General features: G+C 44.5%; 2 protein-coding genes across 2 annotated transcripts; both read left to right on the top strand.

Annotated features, from left to right (window-relative positions):
• Positions 1-8,413: 8,413 nt before the first annotated feature.
• Positions 8,414-14,865, top strand: LOC135405184 (microphthalmia-associated transcription factor-like). The gene is given in 2 exon segments (XM_064639879.1): positions 8,414-14,616; positions 14,618-14,865. Coding segments are annotated over 2 exon segments (666 nt in total). The 5' UTR covers positions 8,414-14,140; the 3' UTR covers positions 14,808-14,865.
• On the top strand, positions 14,865-15,938 carry LOC135405183 (sentrin-specific protease 5-like). Its single transcript, XM_064639878.1, is given in 2 exon segments — positions 14,865-14,986; positions 14,989-15,938. Coding segments are annotated over 2 exon segments (984 nt in total). The 5' UTR covers positions 14,865-14,928; the 3' UTR covers positions 15,915-15,938.
• The last annotated feature ends 5,507 nt before the right edge of the window (positions 15,939-21,445 follow it).

Genomic DNA, 21,445 nt, shown 5'->3' with positions numbered 1-21,445 from the left:
CCCCATCTGTTTCTTCCGAGATGGGAGGAGTCAGGAGCGGGGAATGGAGTGGAGCCGCATGCGCTGGGCAACGTGGGAGCAGGGGGGGGAGGTTCCCTGCTTTTTAAAAGAAACCAGGGCCATGCCTCGGAAACCCTTTGTCCGGAGGATTGGTTTTTCTGCGCACTGACAGAGCGGGAGCTGCTTTCAGTTTTTGGCCACCTCCTCTGGTTTTTTCCCTGAAGGGAAGGGGTTTTTTTCCCTTTTCCCTGCTGGATACCGCATGGAGAGCAAGTAAGAGAGAGAGAGAGACCGACCCATCTCGGAGCGAGGTATTCTGCCCTCGAGTGAGACTGCATTATCAGAGCTGCCTGACCTGAGACTGTGCCTGTGGGAAAAAGGACCCTTTCATTGCTGGTCACTCATGTGGCTGCATGCAGCTGTTGAGCTGCCAAGGACAATTTGTCCTCAGCCTCCCGGTTTGACGCAGGCTTCTTTCTCCCCTGAGGAATTAGGACTTTGTTTTGTTTCTTTTGAAAGTTTTGGTTGCACCATTTGTTGTTTATTCGAGTTTGTTAATAAAGAGCTGTTCTCTTCCTTTTCCACACTTTCACTTGAAGCCTCCTAATTTCAAAGTTGTAATCTTGTTAAACTTAGACACCCACATAGTGATAAACTGGTCCCAGCCCCTGTAACTAGGACAAGCATCAGCACTGTCTCCCAAACACTGCCCCCCATCAGCAGGCTGGGGGTGGGCAAGATCCTGGGAGGGGACACAAGTAGGCCAGCTGACCCAAACTGACCAAAGGGATATTCCATACCCTATGATGTCAGCTCAGATATAAGAGTTAAGGAAAGGAGGAGGAAGCGGGGGCATTTGTTATTTACAATGTTTGCCTTCCAGAGCAACCACTACACATGCTGAAGCCCTGCTTCCCAGGAAGTGGCTGGACATTGTTTGCTGATGGGAAATAGAGAATAAAATATTTTTTTTCTCTTTGCTTGTGCATTCACAACTTTTACTTTTGCTTTAGTGAACTGCCTTACTCAACCTACGAGTTGTTTTCCATCTTATTTTCTCTCCCCTGTCCAGCTGAGAAGGGGGAGTGATATGGCGGCTTGGTGGACACCTGACATCCAACCAAGGTCAACCTACCACATCACTCCATCATAGCAGACCACTAGGTTGGTCAGACAGGACTTGCCCTTGGTGAAGCCGTGCTGGTTGTCTGAAATCACCTCCTTGTCCTCCATGTGCCTTAGCATAGCTTCTAGGAGAATCTGTTCCATGATCTTCCCAGGCACAGAGGCGAGGCTGACAGGTTGGTGTCGGGGTCAACAACAGGTCTGTCAGAAGGAAGTAAGAAGATGTGTGCTGGTTTAAAGGTAAACCAGCAGGGGAAATGAACTCAACTCAAGAGAGATTATAAGTCAGAATAACAATTTAATAAAATAATACAATAAGTACGATTATACACACAAACAATTGGTTTTAACCCACAAAGCCCAAATATATAACCCAGCACCCTGGGGCAGGAACAGAGTGGTGTTCTTTGGCCCTCCTGAGTCCAAAGTAAAAGGAGAGGGAAAAACCTGTTGGTGAGAGTGCTGTTGCAGTCTGGTCAAGAGTGGTGGTTGCAGTCTGGTTGAAAAGTGGTGGTTGCAGTCCAGTCGAGAGTGGTGGTCTGCAGTCTTCCTCTGGATCCCACGAGTGGTTAAAAAAGTCCCAAGACTCCAAGATTATATATTCTCCAGTTCAAGCAGGAATGCTCAGTACTTCCCTTAGGGCGGGGGGTTCCTCAATGGGCGTGAGGACAAAAACACCCTTCTATCTCGCAGGTCTCTTAGCATCTAGTTTGTAGCCTGATGAGTCAGGCTGCTCTGGGCAGAGGGTGCGAATAGTCTATTGACAACAGTTTCTGGGAAATGGCATGGAAGGCTACAGAATACACAGTTTTGGGTTACACCCATCCAGTGATGAACTGGGCCCAGCTGTTCTAACTAGGACATTATCCACCCCTTATTCTATGCCATCCATGTCATGCCCAAATTAACCCCCTTTAAAAACTATATCTCTTTAAAACTATATACATCTATATATATATACAATGAAACATTACAGACCATTCTCACTCAAAATTAGGTCCCCTTGTGGTACACGTGTCTCCCCATACTTTGCATTAACCACCAGGTGAAACCCGGCCCTTGGGCAAAAACAATCCCTCGGATGGGTTTGCCTTTGCTTGAGGTGGGACTAATCCAAACAGTCTTCCCTAACATACCTTTCATATGCACCACGGGGACTTTATCTCCATCTACAGTATGCAAAGGTTCTGATTGGGTGGGGCCAACTCGATTGATGGAACCTCGGGTGTTGACCAACCAGGTGGCCTTTGCTAAATGCAGCTCCCAGTGTTTGAGAGTCTCCCCACACAGTGCCTTCAGGGTGGTTTTCAGCAGTCCATTGCACCACTCAACTTTTCCAGAAGCTGGTGCATAGTAGGGGATATGATACACCCACTTAATGCCGTGCTCTCTGGCCTAGGTGTCTACGAGGCCATTCTTGAAATGGGTCCCATTATCAGACTCAATTCTCTCCGGGGTGCCGTGTCACCACAGGACTTGTTTTTCAAGGCCCAGGATGGTATTCCGGGCAGTGGCATGAGGCACGGGGTATGTCTCCAGCCATCCAGTAGTTCCTTCTACCATGATCAGTACATAGCGCTTGCCTTGGTGGGTTTTGGGGAGCGTGATGTAGTCAACTTGCCAGGTTTCCCCATACCTGTATTTCGACCACCATCCACCATACCATAGAGGCTTCACCCGCTTGGCTTGCTTGATGGCAGCACATGTCTCACAGTCATGGACGACCTGTGAGACAATGCCCTTGGTTAAGTCCACCCCTTGGTCACGAGCCCATCTGTATGTTGCATTTCTCCCCTGGTGACCGGAGGCATCATGGGCCCATCAAGTCAGAAATAATTCTCCTTTGTGCTGCCAATCCAGATCTACCTGAGAGACTTTAATCCTGGCAGCTCGGTCCGCCTGCTCGTTGTTACGATGCTCCTCATTAGCCCGTTTCTTGCGTACATGAGCATCTACGTGACTGACCTTCACACTCAGCTTCTCTACCCGTCCAGCAATGTCCTGCCACATCTCCACTGCCCAGATGGGTTTCCCGTGGTGCTGCCAGTATGCCTTTTTCCATCGCTCCAGCCATCCCCACAGAGCATTGGCCACAATTCATGAGTCAGTGTAGAGAAAGAGTCTTGGCCACTTCTCTCCTTCAGCTATATCCAAAGCCAACTGAACGGCTTTAAGCTCTGCAAACTGACTTGACCCACCTTGTCCTTCAGTCGCTTCTGCAACTCGCTGTGTGGGACTCCATACGGCTGCCTTCCATTTTCGGTTTGTCCCTACCATGCGACAGGAGCCATCCGTGAAGAGAGCATAGCTCTTTTCATCTTCTGGTAGCTGGTCATATGGTGGAACCTCCTCAGCACGTGTCAACTGCTCCTCTTCTTCTTCAGAGGATAGTCCGAAACTCTCACCTTCGGGCCAATTGGTGATAATTTCCAGAATCCCAGGGCGATTAGGATTCCCTATCCGGGTTCGCTGTGAGATCAGAGCAATCCACTTACTCCATGTGGCATCGGTGACGTGATATGTAGAAGGAACTCTTCCCTTGAACATCCAGCCCAGCACTGGTAGTCGGGGTGCCAGGAGGAGCTGCGCTTCGGTGCCAATCACTTCTGAGGCAGCTCAAACTCCTTCATAAGCAGCCAGGATCTCTTTCTCAGTTGGTGTATAGCTGGCTTCAGATCCTTTGTATCCCCGACTCCAGAATCCCAGCGGTCGTCCTCGGGTCTCCCCAGGCACCTTCTGCCAGAGGCTCCAGGAGGGGCCATTCTTCCCGGGTGCAGTGCAGAGCACGTTCTTCACGTCCTGTCCTGTCCTTACTGGTCCAAGGGCTACCGCATGGGCAATCTCCTGTTTAATCTGTTCAAAGGCTTGTTGTTGTTCAGGGTCCCACTGGAAATCATTTTTCTTCCGTGTCACAAGGTAGAGAGGGCTTACAATCTGACTGTACTCAGGGATATGCATCCTCCAAAAGCCCACAGCGCCTAGGAAAGCCTGTGTTTCCTTCTTGCTGGTTGGTGGGGACATGGCTGCTATTTTGTTAATCACCACCATTGGAATTAGGCGGCGTCCATCTTGCCACTTCACTCATAGGAACTGAATTTCCTGAGCGGGTCCCTTGACCTTACTTCGTTTAATGGCAAAACCAGCTCTTAGGAGAATCTGGATTATCTTCTCTCCTTTCTCGAAGACTTCCCCCGCTGTGTTCCCCCATACAGTGATGTCATCAATGTACTGTAGATGTTCTGGTACCTCGCCCTTTTCCAGTGCAGTCTGGATCAGTCCATGGCAAATGCTGGGACTGTGTTTCTACCCCTGGGGCAGTCGATTCCAGGTGTACTGCACACCTCTCCAAGTGAAAGCAAATTGTGGTCTGCACTTTGCTGCCAAAGGAATGGAGAAAAAGGCATTGGCAATGTCAATGGTGGCATACCACTTGGTTGCCTTGGACTCCAGCTCGTACTGGAGCTCCAGCATGTCCAGCACAGCAGCACTCAGGGGTGGTGTGACTTCATTGAGTCCACGGTAATCCATCGTCAGCCTCCACTCTCCGCTGGACTTACGCACTGGCCATATAGGGCTATTAAAGGGTGAGCGAGTCTTGCTGACCACCCCCTGGGTCTCCAGGTCATGGATCATCTTATGTAGAAGAGTCACAGAGTCTTGGTCGGTGTGGTATTGCCGACGGTGCACTGTTGCTGTGGCTATCGGTACCAATTGTTCTTCAACTTTCAGCAGTCCCACAGCAGAGGGGTCCTCTGAGAGACCAGGTAAGGTGTTCGACTGTCTAATTTCCTCTGTCTCCACAGTAGCTATGCCAAAAGCCCAACTAAGTCCTTTTGGGTCTTTGAAATACCCACTCCTCAGGTAATCTATGCCAAGGATGCACGGGGCCTCTGGGCCAGTCACGATGGGGTGTCTGTGCCATTCCTTCCCAATCAGGCTCACTTCAGCTTCCAGTACAGTCAGCTGTTGGGATCCCCCTGTTACCCCAGAAATGGAGATGGATTCTGCCCCTATGTATCTTGATGGCATCAAAGTACATTGTGCGCTGGTGTCCACTAAGGCCTTATATCTTTGTGGCTCTGGTGTGCCAGGCCACCGAATCCATGCTGTCCAATAGACCCGATTGTCCCTCTCCTCTACCTGGCTAGAGGCAGGGCACCCCTAGTCCTGGTCATGGTACTCATTGTGCTCTTCTTGTGAGTATGACCTGGAGGTCCCTTCAAGAGGATCAGATGTATCATCATTCCTGTACCGTCTGGAGTCTTGCCAACGAGACACTGGAGCAGCACTTATCCTCGAAGAGTTCCTTGTGGTACTTGTTCCTCTTTTCAATTCACATACCCAGGTTGCTAAGGAAGAGGTGGGTTTCCCATCCCACTTCCTCATATCTTCTCTGTGCTCATGGAGGTAAAACCATAGATTGCCACGTGGAGTGTACCCTCTCTCCTTAGCTGGGAGACGCTGGCTCCTGATAGCAGAGACTCTTGTTTGTCCTGGCGAGATATGGAAGATCCCTTCCTTAATTTCTTCTCTTAGCTTCTGGTGTCCCTCTTCAATCTTCTCTTCCAGGCTTCGGACATGTTCAGCCAGTTTGGTTTCCACAGATGAGACGTGGTCTCATAATGGGGCGGTGACAGTGTCTTCATAAATCCTGAGTTTACTAACCAACGCACCCACCTTGTCCTCTCCCTCCCTCCATTGCAGCGTTGTTAAGTAGCGGGAATACATTTCTGGCCCGAGTCGTGCAAACTTTAACCACATCTGGGATGTGCACTGTACGCCATCTGGACTTTTAGGGAATCTTTCGTCCTCTGAAAAGATTATCTCCAGTACAGTTGTAACAGACAGATAACATACAAATGCCAAAAATTATGTTTCGCCATTGTTTCTGCCTGTCAAAAACTTCCTACCAAAACTTCTGTGTCAGTTTTCCACCAGAAGTTCTCACCAGAGTTTTCCCACTGGAGTTTTCCTGCCAAAAGATCCTGGTATTGTTCACAGTTATCATAGCTCTGCGAACATCTGAATAGGGTTATGTGCCAAAACACCACAGACTACCTCCTTTGAACACTATAAAAGCTGAAGAGAAATTTGGGAAAAGTAGGGAAGGAGGAGTGGGAAAGACAATTAGCTTTACCAGCTGAGAGTTTCTCCCCCACCTCGCCCTCACCATTTTTCTCTTGCCACTGAAAGCTGCCTGCCCATCACCAGAAGACTGGACCCCTGCCGTCTTGAAGTGGACCAGACCGGGACCCACCGTGCTACCTGCGTGGGTTTTTCCACCCTGACCATATTTCTGAGAGGTACAGCGGGACTGAGGCCTCTGCAGAAGCCTGAGACAGGGCCAGTGTGAGCAGCGGCAGTGAGCTGAGGAGAGGCCAACATCCTGGTTGCATTCCAGACCCCCTGCAGCTAAAGAGATAACATCACACCGAAAGCAGCAGAGACTACAGAAAAAAAAAAGGGCAGAAACCGCTTTCTCTCCCTCTCCCCCCCCACTCCACAAATCAGTTTGGACGAAAAGGTAGTTTGTTTGGTGGCAATCTTTTCTCTCTGCTTTTAAAAGTAATCTTAGCATTTTCTAACCTTTTCTTATTTTTTCCTCTTTTTTATTGCATCTCTTAGCAATTAATAAAAACATTTTTGGTCTCAACAGATAACTTGTATGAGTTTTAATTTTGCTCAAGGGAACATTTGAATATAAAAATTCTTTCTGCAATATTTAAGCAGATTGCAACAACAGCTAATTCTCTTAAGCACCGGATACCTTGTTCCATCGTGTTCCACTGTCCTTGCTGTACGTGAAGGTCTCCTTTACAAAGGTATCTCTCCCTCACACTGGACAACAGTCGCTGCCAGAGGCTGAGAGTTTCTTGCCTCCTTCCAATCCCCTGATCAATGACTACATCTCGAGACAGGGATCCCAGTTGTCTTGCTTCACTCCCATCTAGAATTGTATCGTTAGCTGCGGCATCCCAGATTCAGAGCAGCCAGGTCAGAATGGACTCGTTCGCCTGTCATGTGAACTCTCTCCGGAGCTCACGTAGCTCACCCAGGGATAGGGACCGAGTGATTATTTTTGGCTCTGTCTCCTCCAGTGGATGTGAAGGTCCTGCCTCTTCGTCATCATTTGCTATGCGAACTGATTTAGTCTTTGATTTCCTTTTCTGGACAGGGGCGACTACTATTGGTTTGGGTTGTTCTTCTGGCTCCTCAATGGTTTGTGTGGACACGGGGCCGGTTGATTTATTTCTTTCTCCCTCTGACTCAGTTGTGGTTTGTGTGGACATGGTGCCTGTGGATTTGCTCCTTCTCTCCTCCCCCTGACAGTGCTGTACCATGTCAAGTAGTGTCTGGTAGGCAGTGGCCAGGGCCCAGCAGGTTGCTGTGAGCTGGCCATCTCTGGAGCTGCCAGAGCATTTTCCCTTCACCAGTCTTATCACGCTAACAGGATCCTGCAGTTGTTCAGGGGTGAATTTCCAGATCATTGGAGGAGAAAACTTCTCCAAATACTGGCCGATGTCCTCCCACTTCCTGTGCCACTCAACATTATCCACTCCCAGGGCAGGCGTCCAAAAAACTTCCCTAGAAGGCCCTGTTCTGACCCTAAACATGGTGTAGACAGTACAGAGCAGACAAAGCAACACTAACAATAACATTATGCTGGCTTTAACATCAAAAGGGAACTCAATATTTTCAAAGACTGTTGTAGCAGGCCTGAAGGGGAAGAAGGAGGTGAGAGGCTGGAAACAACCATTCCTTCCTGTTCCCCCAAAGGGTTGGGTGCAATTTTTAATGAGGCCCCAGAGGTAGCAACCCAAACCAGGACAGGCAAACAGGACTGAATACACATTTACAATGAAACTCATTGCTTCTGATGTTATGATGACATAAACATAGCATACTAATAAAGCAATTTGGGACCCTCTCCCTGGTCTTAAAAAGAGCATCAAAACAGGCAAATAGTTCCCCATCTGTGGAAATATGAACAGGCTCAGATACAACAGCCATGTGAATACATCAAACAACATGGTGATCAGGGAGTTTCTGTATCCAAATAGACAAATGTTTAAAATGAAATTGTGATTCTGACTTTTCTCTCTGCCCCATGTTGGGCACCAAAAATGTGCTGGTTTAAAGGTAAACCAGCAGGGGAAATGAACTCAACTCAAAAGAGAGATTATAAGTCAGAATAACAATTTAATAAAATAATACAATAAGTACGATTATACACACAAACAATTGGTTTTAACCCACAAAGCCCAAATATATAACCCAGCACCCTGGGGCAGGAACAGAGTGGTGTTCTTTGGCCCTCCTGAGTCCAAAGTAAAAGGAGAGGGAAAAACCTGTTGGTGAGAGTGCTGTTGCAGTCTGGTCAAGAGTGGTGGTTGCAGTCTGGTTGAAAAGTGGTGATTGCAGTCCAGTCGAGAGTGGTGGTCTGCAGTCTTCCTCTGGATCCCACGAGTGGTTAAAAAAGTCCCAAGACTCCAAGATTATATATTCTCCAGTTCAGGCAGGAATGCTCAGTACTTCCCTTAGGGCGGGGGGTTCCTCAATGGGCGTGAGGACAAAAACACCCTTCTATCTCGCAGGCCTCTTAGCACCTAGTTTGTAGCCTGATGAATCAGGTTGCTCTGGGCAGAGGGTGCGAATAGTCTATTGACAACAGTTTCTGGGAAATGGCATGGAAGGTTATAGAATACACAGTTTTGGGTTACACCCATCCAGTGATGAACTGGGCCCAGTTGTTCTAACTAGGACAAGATGGAAGACAGGAATTACAAAAACAGACTTCCTGGACTTTCTGCAAGTCACGGTGACTCTGCTTTATCCAGATCATGATGACTAAGCAAATGCTGTATCACCATGAGTTTGCTATTTGGCAGCCAATCCTGATGTATGTGTACATGAAAGCACCAATTGTGGGTTGACATGTTGTGGTAGTTTGGTTTGGGCCTTCCTTGGTGACCAGTTTGTAACCAAGGAAGTGGCCAGACTACCTGGTATTCCCTACGATTTTTACACAAGCCAGAGTATAAGAAGAAAGGAGGAGAGGCTTTCGCTCTTCTTTCCTTCCGGCATCTTTGGAGGTGTGGGTTTCCCTGCTGTTGAGTCTGTTGTGTTGGGGAGTGAGGCCTGGTAAGGCCTTGCCGACCTTGGAAGGCGGAGGTTGCTGGCGGTCGTTCCAGTGCGACTTTCTGTTGTCCCAAGGAGAGTAGTAAGATGTTCTTTTGCTAATTCTTTTAGTTGCTAGATCTTGGGCTATTGATCGAGTATATTTTATTTTGGTTTTGTTCCTTTTATTTTCCTTCCCCCTTCCCTTTCCCTTTTCCTTTTGAAATTGTACATATATTTCAATTGTATATAAATGCAATATAAGTGTAAAAATATATATATATTGCTTTAGCTGTCTCTCTCTCGTTTTGGTTCTCTTGGTTTTTTTTTCCCTTGGTTTGGTGGGGGGGAGCTCTTGTGGTGAGGTTTGAAGACTTGGCAGGGAGCCAGCTTCAAACCACCTCACATGTGTCTTGTGTGAAGAGTATAAGTATCTGTAACTTTTTGCAATAAAGATCCTTCTATCCTGTCCCTGCCTTGAAAGAAGATGATTCTGTGTCGCTTTAGCCATCTCAACAGCGACATTTGGTGACTCCGACACGATTGCTGCGCCGAAGATTTATCTCCAAGAGAGAGTTCGAAGGGATTTTTCTCCAAGAGAGAACGACTTTGAAGATTGATCTCCGAGAGAGAGAGTTTGCAGTGATTTCTCTCCATTTGCAGTGATTTCTCTCCTTGAGAGAGAAGGAGCAGTGATTTCTCTCCTTGAGAGAGAGGGACTCGTGGGTTGATGCACGAGGGAGATGGCGCCCAATGAAGCTTTGAGAGCAGTGGGAGTTCTGCTAAAAAGGTCTGGACCTAAAGACTTTATCGACCCCTCATTAGGTAAGCTATCGGGGGAGAGTCATCGGGAACAAAAATTTTGACAATGGGACAATGTATAACTAAAGACAAAAATGTAGTTTTATCTACATAGAAAACCCTCCTTAATCGTAGGAGTGTCAAAGTTAACGATTTTGATTTACGACGTGTGCCGTTATGGTGCTAAAAACAAGACTTTGAAACTACTACGTTAAGTTGCATTTAATGTGTCTGCCTGGTGCTTGTGAGACTTTGAAAGATTTGGAAGCGTGCAGAGGGCAGCAATCTATGCAATAATTCACATAAGAACCAAACTCTGAGATGTAGCTGCCCAGGAAAAAAAGCAGGTTGCCAGTGTACTGAAAATATAGCAAACTATCTTTGAACCAGGCCTCCCATCCAGAAAAATATAGAAAATTCTAACAATTCACTCCTGGACACAGAAAAGAAAGAGGGACCCCTCCCCTCCATTGCTGCTGCTGCAGAAAAAACAGTTTTTCTACCAGATGACTCTGCCGAGAAAATAACTAAGGAGAGAAATTCAAATCGAGACATACAGGCGAATGGAGAGGAGCAGAAATAAACTAGAGGACGGGGGCCGGGCGGAAAACAAGAGAGCAGAGCCCATCCTTGTACGAGCCATCGGATTTAAGAGTCAGCACCCACCTTCTTTTCTTTCTTCTTCGCAGCCTGAGTTACCTATTCTTTGTTCATATGCTAATTGGCTGTTTCAGTTTCACAATGTGTGTAGGGTAAAACACATAAGATATGCAACAGATTAAATTTAATGTAGTAAAAACCTGAAGAAGATGATTTCTGCCGCGTTTGAGAGGCGGGGGGAGAGAAGGAGAGGGCAAGCTAGAAAACTACCTTCCCGCATTTGTTAACTCTCATGTTAACTCTGTTGTCTGTCAAATGTGTCGTTGTGAACTCACAGTGTTATTAATGTTACTCGGGGGGGGGGAGAAGCGCACAAAGTTTTTGCCAGGAGAAAACAGAAAAAGAAAAGTAAAAATCCCCTCTTTGCAAAATTCAACCTTATCAGGAAGAGAGATAAAGTGTATTTCACACAGTAGAGTCAGTTTGTTGCTTAACAACCAAACAGGAGCCCAAACCTCCCACTAGCCAAATCCACAAAAAGTTTAAAATACCAATTTCTCAGGACTAGGGAGGGAGTAAAACTCTCCTACTTTATAAAAACTGTAACTTTGCAACCTTCTGATTAGAGAAAGAAATTATCTTTCCTTGCAGTCAAAAAAGGGGGGGCGAGAACATGCATAAATGTAATAAAGAAGTAGAGTTTTTAAAGTGACTACTGATAGATTTTCTTTGAAACCCATCCCGCTGCCTGTGATAAGAAAATTCCAAAGTGTGTGGGGGGAGTGACTCTCCACCAGAGCAGAGTGAAGGTGGTGCCAAGCACAGTTGCGCTGCCTTCCCTCTCCTTCCCACCCTTTCATTGCTTCAGTGTTTTACAGACAAATTTTTAGAGGTTACTAAAAAAGCTTTAAAGTAAACTAATTTAGTAAAATGCTTATTCCAAGATATCTTATTTGACAAAGGCAGTTTTTGCCAGAGAAAAAAAGAAAAGATAGACCATTTTAGCCTAAAGTTTCCACCTTTGTAAAGAGAGAGATAAGATCTAAGGAGATAACAGGGATTTGCCTAACAACACACAGCCTTTTAAGTTTAAACTGTTGCTTAGTAAGTGAATAGAGAAAATTAAAACCTTTTCTACCTTTTATAGCAACAAGCAAGAAACAAAACTATGTAAACTTAATTTTTCTGTTCTCTTCTCAGTAGAGCATATGCCAGAAAGACTGAGAGGTAAAAATTGTTTCTTAGTCAATTTTTTTTAAATGCAAATTGTTGCTGAAAACCAAAAAACATTCTAAAAAACTCGGACACTTTCAGAACTGTGAAGTTTTCTAAGAAAGAGAAACAAAAGAGTATAAAGGCTCTTTCACTGATGCCTGTGCAGCTTATGCTAAGGAAAAAAACCTCAGGAGCAGTTAATCGAGGGTGAGATAAGGAAAGGGTTTAATTTGTGCCTAGACATAGATGTTACAGGATGCGCCGGCTGTGCCTGAGATGTTACATTTTATAATACTGCTTGACCAATCCAAGTTTTGTCCATCTCATAGCCTTTGCTCTGGTCCACCCCCTGGCCCACCCCCTGGGAATTGGGTCTGTGGGCTTTTGGGACCACCTCTTCATCATTCTCATCATCCTCAGAGCACAAAGGGTACACGGTCACCCAGTTCTTGACTCTGTTCTGTTGTTCAGGCCAAGATATGAGTGTTCTCTTAAGAGCGTAGGCCTTGCCTTGACAAAAGACTAAACATTTCTACTGAATTCAGGGGTAGATTTGATATGGGGAGCATAGAATGGGGTGAGAGGGTTAAGGAATGTGTAAACTACTTGTGCTACAGGGTAGGGAACAAGGGCTGCTGCTTCTACTTCTTATAAAACTTATAAAGCTTACAAAATTAGAAAAATAAGAAACTAAAAGGGTCTTAAGGCATCACACCCAAAGATATTTTGCTAGAAAAGATAACAGCACCAATTACAAACTCAAAAATAGAACACAACTAATTATTAATTTGTTATAGGTTAGGACTTCAGAAAAATTTGTCTTTCCCCTGCCCCCCCCCCCTCACTGTAGGAAAGACGGAGTTTGAGTGAAAAAGGGGGGAAGGGAGGTCATTAGTTTTACAAAAGATGTACCTGGCTGAGCTGACCAGGTCATTAGATTTACAAAAGATGTACCCTGTGCTCGCTGATGGGCGATTTAGAGAGACTGGGTAGAGAGGAACTGCTGTGTGTTCGGAGGGGAAAGGGGGCAGACGGCTGGGTTCTGTTGCCAGGACGGAGTCAGGGACGGTATCCAGGGATCTCTGGAGGAAGAGCTACTGAGAGCCCAGACTCCAGTGGCAATCAGAAGGCCTGACCACCGGCCCTGCACCGCCACTGCCTCGTGACTCCTGCCGGGACCTACTGGTCGTTTTTTTTTTCTTCTCTTCATCGGAGAGGTCTGTGTTTCCTGGGAGGAGAGGGTAAAGCCTTGGAACGTCATCACCTGGGAACAGTGAGTCCTGTTGAGGGGTGAACTGCTGAGGGGAGGGTCCCCCACCCCCTTGTCGGCTCCCTGCGCGACCCGAGACCAACCCCCAGACCCCTCTCCCTGCACGGTGACTGTCAGAGATCCCACAGCGCCCCTTGCCGACCACGACCGAGAACTGCAGGCCCTACATCTTTGGCGGTCCAACAGCGCCCCCTGCAGGCCACGAAAGGGTACTGCAGACCCTGCACCTTTAGCGATCAAACAGCGCCCCCTGCCAGCCACAACAAGGCATTGCAGATCCTGCACCTCCAGTGACCCAACAGCGCCCCCTGCAGGCCACGATTAGGACTGTGCTAAAGGACAGAGAAGTATTCATTTAGACTTTTTTTGTTGTTTGTTTTTTTTTCTTTATTTTTTCTAGGATTGCTGTCTAGTTCTTTTGTGCTTTTGTTACTGTTTTTTTGCCAACATACATATATCTTTTAATAAGGGATTGTTATTTCTTCTGTTTTTTCCACATTTTCCTCAAGTAAAACCCCTTAATTTTGATATTACAATTGCTGAGAGAGAGGAGTTTGGTCTACCTCATAACTCATCCTCTTTAGCAAATAGTCCAGTCTCATCAGACTGTGACATAATTATAGCCTTGCATTGATTTGTTTAAGTTTATTATATTTGGGAATTCAAAAAACAAATTTTACCTTCCTCAGATTCTGTAAATACAAATATGCATAATTTTGAAGGTATCTAAAATTGTCTTAAACTACATCTGTTCTAGTCTCTGTGCTAAACAACAGAGGTATGTCCCTGTTACCGAGTAGCAACCTTAGACCAAAGCTGCTGCTGCTTTCCCAAGAAGCATCCCCAGTCCTCTGGCATGCTCCTATAAGCAAGATCCTGATTTAAAGCAACCTGAAGGCTGGATGACACTGCTTAAGTCGGAAGGGACGTGATTCTTCTCCAGTTTCATTCTTTTGCATCCAGAGAGACAGAACTCTGCCCTATGAATTACTGTGAATCCTTACATTAGAAATGGCAAATACATTGCCTGTGTCTGACAATTTAGTTGACCTTTATGACAACCAAAGTGTGCCTCCTCTAGAACTAAACATCAGCAACTCCTGTCCAACTAATCTTCTTAATATAAAAAAAAAGTTCAAAGAGTCCGAAGCAAGAGCATTGGCTAAAGAGAGGCAAAAGAAAAACAACCACAACTTAATTGAACGAAGAAGATCTAAAATTAATGATTGTATAAAAGAACTGAGCACCTTGATACCCAAGTCAAATGACCCAGATATGCGCTGGAATAAGGAAATGATCCTAAAAGCCCCAGTGGATTACATCCATAAGTTGCAAAGAGAACAGCAGTGCATGAAAGAGCTGGAAAACAACCTGAAGAAACTGGAATATGCCAACAAACACCTGTTGCTCAGAATACAAAAACTGGAGATGCAAGCTCAAGCACATGGACTGTTCCTTGTTCCATCTACAAGCCTTTACTCCCCTGATAGTCAACAAGGTCATCAAACAAGAGCCTGTGCTGGACAACTACACCCAAAACATGATGCCACACCACACAAACCTGTCCTGCATCACCACCCTCAACCTCACTGATGGCACCATCACCTTCAGTGACAACCTCGGGAACGTGACTAAACCAACTGACACAGTGTTCCTGCAAAATGGAGATCCAAACTAGAAGATATCCTGATAAATGATAAATATTATTAAAGAAAAAAGAAGCTGTGTGTGACTTGATAATAAAAAGGTAAAAGAGATAAAAATATATTTAATCAAATCATACAAATAAACCCTTATCCATGGAGCTGACACAAAATAAGGACAGCTCTAGCCAAAGAGAAACAGAGAGCTCCTTGGACATTTTAATTCAAAATTACTAGATCATTCTTACTGTAAAAATTCTCTCGAAGAGCCTTCACCAGAAAACACAGGACTGAAAACAAGGACTCGGAAGGGAGGAAAAACGGATAGTCAGAAAACTTCCCGGGTTACCGATGAGCAGTTGGCAACGTGGCTTTGTAAATTCCTAGATGAAGTCATGAAAAAATATGGCAGTTTAGTACCACTCTGTGAAAAAGATGTCATGGGAAGATTAAAAGAAGTCTTTAATGAAGATTTCTCCCATAGAAAACCTTTTATCACCAGGGAAATCATAAAGTATCGGGAAAAACTTCCAAAACCCTCCACTTGCAATTTCCGGATCTTCTATAATAAGCACATGCTAGATATGGATGATTTGGTTACACTGGAAGGCCAGAACTGGCTGAATGACCAGATAATTAATATGTATGGTGAACTCGTAATGGATGCAGTCCCTGAAAAAGTTCATTTCTTTAACAGTTTTTTTTATACACAGCTCGTAACCAAAGGATATATTGGGGTAAAACGATGGACTGAAAAGGTGGACTTATTCAAGGAGACTCTCTTATTAATTCCTATTCACCTGGAAGTCCACTGGTCTCTCATTGCTGTGAACATCCCCAGTCAAATTATTTCATTTTATGATTCCCAAGGTATTCATTTTCAGTTTTGTGTAGAGAACATTCGACAGTATTTGCTGACTGAAGCAAAGGAGAAGAATCACCCCGAGTTCCTTCAAGGTTGGCAGATTGCTGTGACAGAATACATTCCACAACAGAAAAATGACAGTGACTGTGGAGTTTTTGTACTCCAGTACTGCAAGTGCCTCACCTTAGATCAGCCTTTTCAGTTCTCCCAAGAAGATATGCCCCAAGTGAGAAAAAGGATTTACAAGGAGCTGTGTGAACGCCAGCTAATAGACTAATAAGATGCAGCCAACCTAATTTATCTGGCAGCCAACCTAATTTATCTGGCATTTCTAACAAGTTGCAACTAGTGTTTGTGTACTTGAATTTCTGAAAACTTTCAAGAATTTTGAACTATTCTCAGCTGAATGGTGTGACCACTGTTGTTACCTCAATTTTTTGATAAGTTCTTTAACTGGCAGAACACGACAGAGCTGCCAAAGAATATTCCTAATGTCAGTTTGGTTCTCTTATGTTCTCAGCATGCCTATAGACAAAGCATGCAACTAAAGCCATAACACTGTAGATTTAGTGTGCCTTTGAGATGTAGCTAGAAATGACAAATACGGGTGAATTTGTTTGGAAACATAAAGATACATGGTGTGTTTTCTGATACAATAATGCTTTGAATTGATAACAGATAATAGTCATAGTAGTGAAATTTAGATTATAAAACAACTTAAGTACATTTCAGTTAGAAATTAAAAGTGTACGGGGATTACTTTCTTATGTAGAAGTTTTTAACTCACTCATAAAACAAATTATCAGAAAAGCATTTTACACATCAATAAACTTTTTAAAAAAAAAGGGGGGAAGAGACTATGTATGTGCATAAACAGATGCTAACTCAGAATAGATCTCTTTTAAGTTTGTTAGGCCTTATATTCCTTATAATAATTCCTCTTCAAACCAGGTACAGTTGATAAACGTGACTACCAAAAATGACAAACTGGAAAGTGCATAGCCAATAACTACCCAAAATGTAAAATGTGTAATTGAAGTGTGAAAGTATAATGGAAATTCCAGTTGTGTGTGAGTGAAGAATGACTGAGGTGGCCACCAATGAATGACTGGAAAAAGATTGTATGAGAGAGAGAGACTGTATAGGTATATATGTGTGCAAACTTAAAAATACTTTATATTAGAGTGTTAAGATTTTAAGGGAGTGTGTTACATGAATCTGTCAGACCATAGTGAGTCCTTATTCTAGATAGATAAACTCTAATTTTTTCTTGGTGAAGTGTTGTTATCCATCCTTATTGTAAGATGTTGCATTTCTTCTTAGCTTTGAATCAGGGGTTGTCAATACTGATGCCTTGCTTGATCAGCCTTGTTGCAAAGGACCCTGCAAAAGACTGTCAAGGCCATCTTTGTGGCATAAATACAAAAAAAGGGGGAATTGTCAGGGTCAACAACAGGTCTGTCGGAAGGAAGTAAGAAGATGGAAGACAGGAATTACAAAAACGGACTTCCTGGACTTTCTGCAAGTCACAGTGACTCTGCTTTAGCCAGATCATGATGACTAAGCAAATGCTGTATCACCATGAGTTTGCTATTTGACAGCCAATCCTGATGTACGTGTACATGAAGGCACCAATTGTAGGTTGACGTGTGTTGTGTGAAGAGTATAAATATCTGTAACTTTTTGCAATAAAGATCCTTCTATCCTGTCCCTGCCTTGAAAGAAGATGATTCTGTGTTGCTTTAGCCATCTCAACAGCAACAGGTTGGTAGTTTCCAGGGTCCTCCTTTCTACCCTTTTTAAAGATGGTGTAGGGATGGTTGAGATTTCAGAAGAATTTGTAATTGAAAGCTAGAACTTGTTTTGCTTAGGAAGACTGCAAAATGCCTTCTCAAAGGGTTAGATGTTTTTTCTCCCCTCTGCAGTCAGAGGGAGTTGCAGAGAGAGCTGTGTTATCTCCCTCTGCTATGCCGGAGAGAGATAACCCTCACAAACATGTACAGGGTCACAGCAGCTGAGAGAAGGCAGGAAGGACAGGGAATAGAAGGTGAAAAGCCCTGGAGAGGGCAGGGCCTTGCCCTTCCTCCCTGGGGCCCAGTGTTTCTATAGCACTGTGAGGTATTTGTAAGTTTTTCATGTTCTGGTCTTCTAAATAAACTTGAATTCTTTCCACTGCCTCAGCATTTCTGGGGATACCTGCGTATCTTACTTTACGAATGGGTACAATGTTTCCCTTTTCCAGTCACCTGGGACTTCACCTGACTGCCATGACTTCTCAAATATCATGGAGAGTGGTTGGGAGACTACATCAGCCAATTCCCTCAGGACTCTGGGACGCATCTCACCAGGTCTCATAGACTTATGTGCATTCAGGTTCCTCAGGTGGTCATGAACCAGATCTTTACTGACAGTGGGAGGGACTTTGCTCCCCCAGTCCCCATCCTGCTGTCCATCCACTCAAGAGGTGTGGGAAGAAAGACTGACAGTGAAGACTGAGGCAAAAACATTGTTGAGTACCTCATCTTTCTCCTCATCCATTGTTACTAGTTTTCCAGCATTCTTTATCAAGGGGGACACCTTCTTTGACCTTCCTTTTCTGATTAACATACCTGTAGAAGCCCTTCCTGTTATTCTTTGCATCCCTTGCCAGGTTGAGTTCCAGCTTCGCCTTGGCCTTCCTCACCCCATCCCTACACAACCGAACTTGATCTCTATGCTCTTCCTAGGTTACCTGTCCTTGTTTCCACTGCCTGTGCATTTGCTTCTTTCCCTTTAGTTTGACCAGCAGTTCCCTACTCAGCCATGCAGGTCTCTTGCCTTCCTTGCCTGATTTCTTGCTCCTGGGGATTGCCAGCTCTTGTGTTCCATGAAAGACTTATTAGCAAGTCATTTAGTTTAACACAGTATTATTACATCCCCAAAGAATCATAGCCTGGTCTACAAGTGTCATGCTCTATTAAACTCAACATCTGTTTAGTCCCAGAACTTGTCTCCATGATACAGCAGCAGATGCTTCAGAGCAAACACAAGGGAGTTTGCTTTGCACATCAGGACTCATTCCAATCTCAAATAGCTAGGGGTAGATATAAATCCCGAATTTACTGTCCCTTCTAAAAGATTGTAGTAATAATTAATAACAATGTTTACAAGAATACCACTTTTGCTCTTCAAGTTAAAAGCGATTCAGCAATATATACATGTTGTGTCTGAGCTCATAAGTATAACTCAAGGTACAGTATCTGTACTGTTAAACTTGGAAAAAAACCGGTCGTGTTCTCTAAACCTTCTATTTCAATAGTTTTAGACAAGTAATTATAATTCCTTTAAGGATTAAATCTCCTACCGTTCTCACAACTTAATTGTCAATGCTGACATTGACTGTCCAGTACAGCCAGCTCCCCCGTTCAAAACTATCCTTGCCATGATTGTCTAGCTGAGTCTGAGGATAACCTGAATAAAACCTGAGTAATATAGATCATATATAGTTGCGGGTTTGGGGTTTTTTTAATGAGTACTTTAAAGTCCAAGTATTTGAGATGGCAATGCAGACAATTTTACCATGCCATCTGAGATCTGGTCTCTATGTTGGGTCTTTACCACAACCATATGAAAGTAAATTAAGAAGTTATGTTGTTATACATTTGAACAGCTAACAAAACTCCATTTCTATATATAACAGCACTCTGGTTACCTTTATAGTTTGCTGCTTTATGAACTAAAACAAATGGACAGCGTTTTCCTTTCAAGCAAAGCAGCCAATATCAATGTAGAGATGAGAACATGTGAGATGTAATGCTGCTTATTCAAGTATTAGCAAAGCTGCTGCACTGAGGTTTTTGGCTGATTCCTATTTGCATCCAAGAACTACAGGTTTCAGACCATCTTTCACCCATGAGACATTAAAACATCCCACAAAATCCTAACATAAAACTTCCCACAGAGTTATGAGACTACTGCAATATTTATATATAAAATTCTCCATGTAACAGAAGACACAGGTGATATTAAAAGTACATGATATTCAGTTCCAGTATTTGAATTTTACTGTCCACCCAATATATTTCAATTCTGACTGCTCATTCATATTACAGTAATATTTATACCTAAGGATCAAATGCTTTATGGACTAAATATTATACACAACACATACCTACACAACTGTGGTGGTTTAACAATAGCAGGAAATTAAACTCTAAATAAGCCACCCCCATTCCTCCCACCCCTTCCGGTAAGGGAGGGACAAAAAAGGAGAGATTATGGATTGAAGTAACAATTTACTGAAATGCACAGTAACGGCAGCAATATTAATAACAAAAGCATACAAAAAGAGAGGGTGTTTTACCCACAAAAAGGTGTTCACCCCCTCAACTTAGTTCCATGTGGCCACCAAGACCAAAAACAAGATGGCGTAGGTCATGTCCGCGTGGCTTCCCCACACAAAGGCAATATGGCAACCTTTCCCTACGTGGCCACCTGGAACAAAGGCAAGAATGTGAGGGGCTCCTGCAGCTAGCGTTTCCCACCCCCCATCCCAAGACAATGAAAAACAATAAAGGGCAAACTCCCAAAAGCTAGACCGTCTGTGCCATGCCATGTCACCTGTAAGGTAAACATATGCAGGTATTCTTCCCAAGAATGCCAAGGCAGCAGAAGGATTTAAAAAAAGGTTTAGTTCAGATGCAAAGACCACTTTTTTACGATGCAGTACATCGGACCTTTCAGGGGCAAAAGGTAATGCCCCACCTTCTCCAAGGCTTCTTGTATCTTCTCTCTCTCCTCCCCCACCCTCTCTGGCCCAAGGAGGCCTTGTACATGTCTGCAAACATGTTATCTTTCTGCATACCAGAGAGATAGCTGCTCACAACTTCTCCCTGTAACTTTCTCTGAAATGCAGGAGGAAACATCTAATCCTTTTGAAAAGGCATTTTGCAGTTTTCCTAAGCGAAACAAGTTCTAGCTTTCCGTTACAAATTCTTGTGCAATTGCACCTATCCCTACACCACCGCTCTGCTGGGCTCAGTTCCATGCAGGTGTCTCCAGTGCCGCTTTGGACTGCTCTGCCATGCTGGGAGGTTGGTCCCGCTGGAGAGCTGACTTTGTGCTGCCACTTTTCTTGGAGCGGTGTCTCAGGCTCATCACCACTGTCCTTCAGCACCACGCCTTGGAGTCGTGGCTCAAAAGGAATGGGAGGGGGACCAGTGGGGTGGCAGAGGGACCGAGTCCACAGGGGCTGATCCCAACACCTTTCCGCTGAAAAGAGCAAGGCAAAATGGCACACTTCCAGTGGGGCACTCTGCTTTTCCTCCAGAAACCATGCCCTCCAGCAATGACATGGGTGGTATAAAACAACAACTTAGCTGTGCCCACCTGGCACTAAGCTCCGCCTCCTCTCTGCACCCAGGACAACAACTTACGAACAGATATCGCATCCACAAATAAAGAACAGTGAAAGGAAACCCTCTAAGTTACATCCTGTAGATGTATATTCATGTGCAGCATCTGAGTTAACAGTCTAAACCAGCTGCGCAGCCCACAAGTTTGTTCATATTTGTTTAATGCGTTTCATCATACTTTACTAGAGCAGGGAAAGGTGCAGTAGACCAGAAGCCCTGCTTCTTTTGCCCTCTTTATCAAGATCCTCAACTTTCTGCTCCCAGCAAATGAGCAACTCATTAGCCTATTACCATCACAGTCTCAATGCTCTTCCCTAGCTTATTCCCAAATACAGGATGTTATTCCTATTAAAATATTCCTATTTTCCATGCAACACATAATATCTCAAAACTTCTCTAGGCCCACTGAAAGGGA

The sequence above is a fragment of the Pseudopipra pipra genome, chromosome W (assembly GCF_036250125.1).
Source record: "Pseudopipra pipra isolate bDixPip1 chromosome W, bDixPip1.hap1, whole genome shotgun sequence".
Classification (NCBI taxonomy): Eukaryota; Metazoa; Chordata; class Aves; order Passeriformes; family Pipridae; genus Pseudopipra; species Pseudopipra pipra.
The sequence above is the reverse complement of the archived record's forward strand: the minus strand, read 5'-3'. Positions and strand labels throughout refer to the sequence as shown.